At 33.0% G+C, this 10,327-nt stretch overlaps 1 protein-coding gene across 1 annotated transcript; it reads right to left on the bottom strand.

Annotated features, from left to right (window-relative positions):
• Positions 1-5,499: 5,499 nt before the first annotated feature.
• Positions 5,500-9,313, bottom strand: LOC103491348 (endoglucanase 11). Its single transcript, XM_017045218.2, has 5 exons — positions 8,868-9,313; positions 8,553-8,765; positions 8,271-8,471; positions 7,920-8,174; positions 5,500-6,459 (listed from the first exon to the last, which is right to left on the bottom strand). The coding sequence occupies exons 1-5, from the start codon at positions 9,138-9,140 to the stop codon at positions 5,785-5,787; spliced, it is 1,617 nt and encodes a 538-aa protein (XP_016900707.2). The 5' UTR covers positions 9,141-9,313; the 3' UTR covers positions 5,500-5,784.
• Between the last annotated feature and the right edge of the window lie 1,014 nt (positions 9,314-10,327).

The following is a 10,327-nucleotide window of genomic DNA, read 5'->3' as shown; positions in this document are numbered from 1 at the left end:
CTCGTACTCATGTATTTGTTCCACGACTGGCTTGTCGTCAGTCATCTGGAATTGCAGCCATTTTCCAATCTCCTTCATACCGTGATTCTAGGGTGCTCCAGATGTCCTTGGCAGATTTTTGGACTACGAACAGATCGAACATCAAATCTGACATATGGTTTAACAGACGTCTACGAACGGTCTTGTTATCCTTTGCATATTTTTCAAGATCGATCACTTGGTCTTTCTTTACTTAATCAGCGACAGCGACAGTAGCAGGAGGTCCCGTAGATGATTCTAGATCAGAAGATGTTGAAGTGGTAGCTGGGGGATCAAAAGATGGCAGATCTGTAGTGAGGACATAATCAACTTCTAGTTGTTCAAAGTTGGGATCAACGGCGGTAGTTCGTTCCATCAAGTGGCTCGAGTTTAGACAAGTCAGGTAGAATTTTGTTGAAGGTCTTGATCGACATGTTTACTTTCAGATTGTTAGAAAATAAGGTCGATCAAATTAATTGTTGTGTCGTAACGAACCACTGCCTTAAAAGCAAGTTCAGTTGACCGTGGTGCTAATCGTTATGTCGGTTGCTCCCCAGGGTTAACACGGCTTTCTAGTACTAACGTGCACTCATAAGCACAGGGAATAGAAACAAAGGACTTATGTAAATGCTCAGAACGCAGAGTATGAAAACGAGAGGAAGAGAGGAGGTTGAAGTGAATATGTTTTTTTGTGTGAATGATGGAATGAGTTCTCTCCAATTTATAGAGGGGCGATTAAGGAAGTGCATGGAGGGAAACGATTATCGGTAAGGAGAGGACGAAAACGAAGATCATAAAAATATGACAGAGAGTGAACGTCGGACAAACACGTTGCACGATGAATCGTGCGCCACGTTTGAACAAGGAAGTCAAACGCCTTGACTGTGTAAATAAATTACACGTGTCATAGCTGCCAACGCAAAAAGTAAAAGAAAAATAGAAATAAAATTATATTCCTATTTTTCGCACAAGCGCGGTTGCCCAATCCCGAGCCAGCCTGCCCATCTGACGAACGGACGGCGGCGACGCGCATATGAGACAATGTTATACTATTACCACTTACAAAGTTTGTAGTCCCGTTTCAAGATTTGAGTTTATATGTCCTCTTCCCACTTTAAGATTTATCAATGTACGACAAAGATTTGTTGCTTTGCTATTTGGTTCAAGCCCACATTTTCAATACTTCTATATAATTGATGAAAATAAATGAAAGTAGAGTGTATATTTTGTTTTTATTCAAAACAAAAATAAATCTGCTAAGAATGGCTTTCGTGAATGACAAAGTTGAAAATAAATAAATAAAAAATGAGGAAATCCAATAGCCACGAGTACAGCACGTCTAACAAGCATAAGAAGTTCAACAACTACAACTAGTCAAATAGCCACAACAAGTCAAACAAATACAATAATTCTAACATGCACAACAAGTCCAAAATAGTCATATTTGCAAGTGTGTAAAGACTACATGTAGCCACCACCTTTTTGGGCGTAAACGATGAGGTTTGTCATGTATCCCTTAATGTAATTGTAGCGACATTGAAAATTGTCAAAATCCCTTTATGCATATGTAAAGTGTAAATTGTGATTTTTTTAAATTATTATTATGTAAAAGATTGGATTTATAAAAATCATGATACATGGAATGGTTTTTGTTGAAGTTTTACTTGTCATGTTTAAGTTTTTATGTGTGTTTTTTATGATATCTTGTATGTTAGGTTGATGAACTTTTATATAATAGACGTAAATGAAAGTATTATGTATATTGTGTTTTTATTCAAAACAAAAAAAAATATACTAAGAATCACTTTTGAAAAGGAAAAAATTAAAAATAAATAAAAAATATGAAGAATAGATAGAGAGGGAGCGGGAAGAAGCAAAAGTAGAAAGGGAAGATGAAGGGGAGGCAGAGAATGAAGAAGAGGAGGCAAAGACAGAGAATGTGACAGAAAAGTAAAAAAAATACGAGAAAGAGGATAGAAAGATAAGTAGGAGGATGAGGCTGATGGATAGAATGTCAAGGAAGAGGAGAAGAGAAAATTCAACAACCCCAACAAGTAAAGGAAGAGATAGAAGAATAAAAAAAATACAAGTCCAAGAGCTACAACCACAACAAGTGAATGAGAAGATAGAAAAAAAATAGTAAGTTCAACAGCTACAAGTCTAAAAGCCACAGCTACGACAAGTGGGGGGAAAATATAGAAAAAGAAGAAGAAAAGACAAATTTAACAATCACAAATCTAAAAGTCAAATCAAGTGAAATAGAAAGTAGAAAAAAAATAACAAAACTAAAAAGCAAAACAATTCCAACTACCACAATAGTTACAAAATAAATTTTCAAATCTGTAAGCATTACAAACAGTCACCATATTTGTGGTTGTAAACGAGTAGGTATGTCATGTGTCATTTACTGTAATTGTACCGATAATGAAGATGTCAAAATCCCTTTACGCATATATAAAATGTATGCTGAGATTTTTTATTAATATTTAAATGATTAGGTTTGTAGGTATTATATTGTATGAAATAATTTTTGTTGACATTTAGATTTTTCTTATTTACAAAATAGTTATTTTCTTTTATTTTGTTCAACTAGTATGCATTCAATTCTCGATCATATACCAAATTGAAGCTGCCAATATCAATTCTATTACTGCTAAATCTAGAATATTATGTGTAGATATTATATACATTTTATATATTGTGTATATATATTATGTACAGTTTATGTATATATTTTGTATATATATTATGTACAACTTATGTATACATTATATATATATTATGTACATCTTATGTATATAGTACGTATATATATTATGTACATCTTATGTATATATTGTGTATATTTATTTGTAACCTATAACATAAACTAAAAGAAAAAGTCAAAGTCATCTTCAAATTCATTCAGCTCTACTTTTGGGTGCCTCTCTTTCAACATGGTCTCCACCATTTGTCTCATTTTTTCGGCTCGCAACCTCTATGTCGTTCGTCTCCCTCTTATTCTCCAGCTCAGTCTCAAGTCTCTTCGTCTTTTTCTCTTTTTATTTAAGTCAACTCATGATTTTTTTTATTTAGTTTTGATGAGTTACACCAACAAATAATGTTTATAGTTTAATTAAAAAAATATAAAAATTATTTAAGCACATTTAAATTGACAGTAATAAAGATTATATATATATATATATATATATATATATATATATATATATGAAAATAGTGTTGTTATTTCATTAAAAAGAATATTATTTATAAAGCACATGTGAAAAATGCAATTTGATTCTGTTATATGTTGGATTGACCTTTTTATAGTTAATTGATAAATTCTATTTTTTGTCAATTTATATATTTTGAATTGATTCATAGAGAAGGATGAGGTAGAGGAAGAAGAAGAGGCAGAGGAAGAAGAGGCAGAGGAAGAAGAGGAGGATGATGCTGATAAGGAGGAGAATGAGATAAAGGAAGAAGACGATGATGGGGTTAATGAGGAGGAGGTAGTGGAAGAAGAAGAACAAGTTCAACAGCCACAACAAAGTGGAGGAGAAGGTAGAGGGAATAAGAAAAAAAACAAGTCCAACAGCTATAACCACAACAAGTGAATAATGAGATAACACTTACAAGAAAAGTAAGTGTAACAATCATAATAAATAGAACAAACACAAAAATTCAAACAGCCACAATACGTTCAATGTAGGCATATTTGCAAGTAGTGGCTGAAAACAACAAGGTTTACCCTGTATCTATCGATGTAATTGTACCGACAATGAAAATTGCCAAAATCCCTTTACGCATATGTAAAGTGTAACTTAGAATTTTTATCTTTTATTTTTTAAAAGGTTAGGTTTAGGATTCTTGATGCATAAAATGATTTTCATTAAAGTTTGAACTTCACATGTTTACAATGTGATGCTTTTCTTTTCCTTTTTTTATGAACTAATCTGCTTTCAAATCTCAATCATATATCATATTAGAGTTGTCAATATCAGTTCCATTACTGCTAACTCTAAAAAAAGAACATTATGTTCTCATTTTTTACTTTATACTGCATTAGTTTATACCTATAATATTGGAATTACCATTTTGTTTCTTCTTATGATTCTTATTAATTTCTTACTTAGATTCATAATTCAAGTGATTCATTTGTGGGTTTGCTTAGTTTTGGAGGGTTAGTTGATGGATTGGATCCTTAATTAGTTTGTCTCATTTTAGTTGAGAGTGTAACCAAAGTGCTCTGCCTTTTGATAATTTATAAAACTAGTAGTTTTATTGTTAATGGCTTGGATATGTTCTTAGTTTGACTGTGAAACTCTTATATTGTTAGAGTTCATTAGTGTTCGTAAATACAATGTTCATTTTAAACATTTTGTACGCAAGTTTTCGTGCCAAAAAATTAATTGATGCACTAAATGTGAAAGAAATTACATATATATTTTTTTAAAATTGATGTTGTAAGTGCAATGTCGGGAAGTTATGTATTGTCGACAATTAATTTAAAAAAGTCTATTATTATTTTTTTTAATTCGTACAAATTTATATTGTTTAAATTTGTATTGTAAATCAAATACACAAATATTCATATTTTATTTACCTACATTTGAAATTTTTACTGGAAACATATTTCACTAGCTTTTGTAAATACGATTTAATTTTGAACCTTTTGTACGTAAGCTTTCCATGTCAAAAAAAATTAATTCATGCATTAGGTATAAGAAATTACATATATTTTCTTTAAATTGATGTTGTAAGTACAATAGTATTAAAATAATAAAAATATTAATAATAACAATTATAATTATAATAAATTTTTTAATTTAAAATAATAATAATAATATAACACCTTTTGAGAAGAAAGAGAGGAATAAGAATAAATAAGAGAGGATTAACTATATTATTTTCATTCCCCTCATTCCTTTTCCCAAATATTGAAAGGACTTTCCTTTTCCTTTCCCTTTTCTTTTCTTCTTCCAAACGGTGCCTAATTGTTTGGATATAAATTCATTTAGCATGAAGTGAACATGTTTATCTCTTATTTTTATCGGACGAGTCTCTTTTAGACTTTGTATAGTTTGCTTTCATGATCTCATCATAAGGTTGAGATGCAAAATTTGAGAAAAAAATAGAGAGAATAAAGACTTTGGTAATCAAAAGTAATTTAAATCAAATAAGTAAATTAAAACAAACCCTAAACTACATTTAATCTGAATATGTCTAATAACGAATAGGTAAAAGAGATAAAAGATGGTTAGGTTTCATGTTCATCAATAAGAGAGAGTTTTGTGTGTTATTGTAGCTAGGAGGGATCTATTTTTACAAAATTGAATAGTAACTAATGCTTTTTTTTCTAAATTTCATTTAGTATGCAATATAGGCACAGCGTGTGGAGTAGAAACAATCTATTTATTTTTCAATATAAAAAAGAAATGAATAAAAGAAATGAATTGTATTTATTAGAATACAGATAAGAAGAAGAAAAAAGATGGGAACTAAAGGCAACAAGAAAGCCACGAGATGTGGAACTTTAATTACCTTTTTAGTAATTGGTATATATATATATATAATTATACATACAAAGATTAAATGAAGCTACACAAAAAGAAAAAGCTGGGGCTACAACTCCTTAAATTCAGCCTCCCAAATCAACATTTTTCTTTTTCTTTTCAAATTTCATAAGAAAATTTTAAATCTCATTTTTTTCCCTCACCCAAACATATTTATAAATATATATTTATAAATTTATATTAAATATTTAAATTTTACCTGTTTTGTGTCTCAATATGAAGCGTGTAGGAGCTGGTCGTCTCGGGTTCGACCTGGATCCGAACCTTCAAATTGCGACAATTTGGCAAAAATGCCTACCAACGGCGCCGTATTGTACGTGCAAGCCTCAGTTTGCATGTAATTCCCTCTCTCATCGGCAAAATTGTCTTGGCAATCAGGGCCGCCGACCAACGCCCCAACGACCACGTTCGGATTTGAATCCCCTTTGCCATACCAATTGTCGTAGCCTTGTGTGCAGCCAATGAAGGCCTTGTTTTCTCTGTACGACACAATCGAGGCTCCTCTGTGGTGAACTCTAGTCGGAAACTTGGAGCCAAATCCCACGAAATAGCTCATGTTCATGGGGTTGGAGCCTAGAATGTAATCTATTTGTTGTTTTGCGAAAATGAAAAGGTCATGGGGATCCACGGAGCCCATGGGGCAGTTGAGACGGAGGTTGGAACGGCGGAGGTAGTCGGAGTAGACGGTGAGAAGAAATGAAGCTGTAGAGACATATTGCATGTTGTTCCATTGGCGGATGAATAAAAGGCCGGCCGGAGTTCGGTCGACGTTGCTGGCGTTGTTCTTGTTGAGAATGGTGCAAAGGTAATACTCTGCTTTGGATTGGTATTGCTTCAAGATTTTTGTTTGCTCGTTCTTATTTTGATGCCTCCCCTGCATTAGCACCTACAAAACACAATACACCAAAGAGTGAAAATTTCTGATTTACCCTTCTTCTTCGTAATAAAATAAACTCAACTCCATTCACATAAAATCTATAATATATTAACTTTGAAGTTCATAATTTCAATTCCCTCTCCAACATAGAAGAACATCATTCAAGTTTTTATTTGATTCGTCAACAAAATTTTAAAATTCTTTAATATATCAAAATTTATTAAATTGTTTTTAAAGTTTATGAATCAAATTAATTCACACATAATTCAGAGTTCAAAACTAACTTTTGTAATTTTACTATGTTTTGGTATGTTTTTCTTTTTCCATTTAGTCTTGTTACTCTTATTCTTACCCTCATTTTATCTTATATTCACTCCCTTATAGATTTAAATGAATAATTGAGCCCAATAAACTAGAAATGGTTTTTAATATTACCTCAACATTCTAAGAGATTAATATAAATTTCAACTAATTCTTAAGCTAAATTTACATTTGTTCACTAACATATTATTAAAGCTATATATATTATATATCAAAATGAAAGTTATTTCAAATACAATTCGATGGGTAACAACACAATTATTTTAAAACAGACAATAGCTTGATCATCCATTTGAATTAAAAATACATGAATGATTAAATTAGAAAAAGTTTAAATGGTGGGAACACTAAAGAGATTAAAAAACATGGACAAAATAAGAGGAGAGGATTGAATGTATCGGTTTGGTTGTGTGATCCTAGGGCGATGGAGGGGGGATTTGGAAATTAAAAAGGACACGTGGCGTGGCTTGAGTAGGAAGAAGGAGAATTAATTGGTGTGGTATCGAATGCACGTGGCTTTGTGCTCCATCCAACATGACTCCAAGTCTAAAACTTTACCCTTGCTGTCCCAAATGGGTCCTTTAATTAAGGGCCACTCCATCCCTGACGTGAATAAAAGCTAAAAAGCTTATTAAACAGTGACACTGAGACAGATTTCCCCCTCCCTTTCCCCTTATGCCATTTATCACTCCATTTTTAACACACCTTAATCAAACACTTAATCTCCATCAATCCCAAGTACTACTTTTAGATTAAATTATAGGTGGGATTTCGAAACTTTAGTGCTGGACTAATCTTAATCGAGTTAAAGAGGTATAGAAGAGAGTTAACAACAAAATTTTGAATCCTAGAAAACTTTTATGACCACATACTCTTGAAAATTCCTCAACTCTGTTACAAAAGGAATGAGAAATATGTTGCAACACACGTCACTGTTGATTGGGTCCACTAGCAAGATGGCAATAAAAACTACCAATGAAAACACACCACATAATAAAAGGTATAGATATTAATGGGTCTTCTTACTGGGGAGGCTCAAACTTCTGACCACTTTCTTTGTCTAAAGTTAATTGTGTTCAAATAATTTTATTTCAAAACCAATTAACAATGCTAAATATCATTAGTCATAAAAAGTGAAATTTAGTTACCTTAGAGGCCATGAGTTGGACGCCAGCATACTTAACATCCCAGCTGAACTCAGAAATGGCCCAGCCAATGCCACCGAAGCAATGAGCCTTGTTAACGACGTACTCCAAATATTGTTGATTGTCGGTGGCCTCAAATAGCCACAGCGCAGCCCACAGCAGTTCATCTTTATACCCACTCACCGACGCATAGTAGCTCTTCACTGTCCCCACACTTGCATCATATTTCCCTCTGAATTTATCCCCAAATTCAAACAACTTCACACCAATATTCAAACAAAATCACAATCAATCAGTTTGTTTTTTCAATTAATTAATTAAAAACTTCATCTCTCTCAACTAATTTCTGTTTACCTGTTGCGCATGATGGAGCAGCAAGTGCGAGTAATGTGAGTTCGTTTTTCTGAAAACAATCGACGCTGCTGCCATCGCTGCCGCCGTCTCTCCAGCCAGATCTGACCCCGGCTTCTTCTCGTCGATTTTGTACGCTTGCCGTGATGTCGTCATATCCTCCGGTCTCTGCCAGCAGTAATGATCCGTATCACCATCTCCCACCTGTTTATGAAGCAATGTGATTCGATTGATGGTGTTGAAAGCGAAATTGTGATAAATTGATAACGAGAATATGAGATTCACCTCCGCCCATAGCACATTGGGACTAGTGTGTGCTTTAATGAAGTAATCCGTTCCCCATTTTATGGCCTCGAGAGCGTGCTCTAATTCTCCAGCAGCTTCAATTTCTCGTCGGTACTCAATCACACTCCACGATAGCATCGTTATCGTGAAGGCCATTGGGAGACCGAACTTCACATGATCACCTGCGTCGTAGTATCCTCCAACTAAATCGACCTGTAACATCGAGAAGAAAGCAAAAAATCCGATCGATAACCAAAAAGCCAAAGTAACAGAAAGCGAAAACAGAGCATCCATTGCAAATTTCTAGGAACTAACTCCTTGTTCAAGACCGTCGGTAAGACCGGAATGGTCACGCCAGTTGACGCGCTGGTTGTACGGCAACCTCCCGGATCGCTGAGACTCGAAGTAGAGGAGACTCTTGGAGAGAGCATCGGCGTAGTCGAAAGCTCCGTCGGCGAAGGACCATAGAAGAGAGAAGGAGAGGAAGATCAAGAAGCGGCGTTTAGCGGAAGGTGTTGGAGGTTTAGGAGGAGCCTCGAGGCGGCGGCATTGGGTGGTTGATGTGGTCGGAGCCGGATTGTCCTCCATTAGCGGAGTAGAGTTGGGTTGTGTCTTTGCCGTTGAAATTTGCTTTTGGGAGCGAAATGGGAGAGAGAAAAAGGTGAGTCTCTCTCTCTCTCTCTCTCTCTCTCTCTCTCTCTCTCTCTCTCTCTGCCTCGCTTTCTCACGCTTTAAAGTTAAACCTGATGGCTTGATGAAGTAATTGGGTTTGGTCATGACATTCGCATGTGAATCTCGCGTGAGGTTTTCAAAATTCTCCTTTTTTTTCCTTTTCTTTTTTCTTTTTTCATTTGAATTTTAGCAATGCCACGTCATTGGTTAAATTTCTTAAAAAGTAACCATTACTGTATAGTTTGAAATTAACCCAAATTAGAAATTTGTATAAGTTCGTATTTTTAATCCAACTGTTGAAGAATTCTATACACTTGTAAAAATTAATGCGTAAATAATTTTTAAACATAATCTTAATTATAATACTAAATTGTTGTTTCAATTATAAGTGTCATATAATGTTTTTAAAACTAAGCGTGAAGAATGAAGTAATTTCCTACAAATTGCTGTTTGAAAAATTGAATAGCTTCGTAATTTCGTAACTTTGACTTGTTACTTAGCCATGGTTTGAAGGAAAAAGTCACTTTGACCTCTTTCAAAACTTCATATCTAATGTACACAAATCACGACATTTTTTTTTCTTTTGTTTTTGTCCAGTTACTTTTATAAGTATCAAATAATGGTATAGTATAGCCAATACTCTAAGCTCTGTAGACTGACCCTTTAGATTTTATTTTTGAAAATTGTTTTGAATTTGTGATCTAAACAAATTTTAAAAAATAAATAAATAAATAATTTTTTTTATATTTTTATCGTATCTAAAAGATGAATTTAAGCTTTTAAAAAATAGAATTATATTAAATACATATAAAAATATTCTAAAAAATAATACGTTTGGTTATAAACTCAATTTTTTTTTAAATATTGGATTCATTTTACTAATATAATATATATTATATGATGTATTATAAATTATATAATACAAAATGATAAATATATAATTTTTTTATATTAAATGACAATTTAGTCTCTATGATTTTAAAATGATAAAATTTAGTTTTTATGGTTTTATAACTTCAATTTAGTCCTTTTGGTTTGATAAATCATAAAAAATAGTGAGATTGTCTGTGAAGGTTCTCAAATGATAAGGACTATATGAGGTT

This window comes from Cucumis melo, chromosome 5 (assembly GCF_025177605.1).
Source record: "Cucumis melo cultivar AY chromosome 5, USDA_Cmelo_AY_1.0, whole genome shotgun sequence".
In the NCBI taxonomy this organism is placed as follows: Eukaryota; Viridiplantae; Streptophyta; class Magnoliopsida; order Cucurbitales; family Cucurbitaceae; genus Cucumis; species Cucumis melo.
Note: the sequence above shows the minus strand (reverse complement) of the source record. Positions and strands in the feature narration are given on the sequence as shown.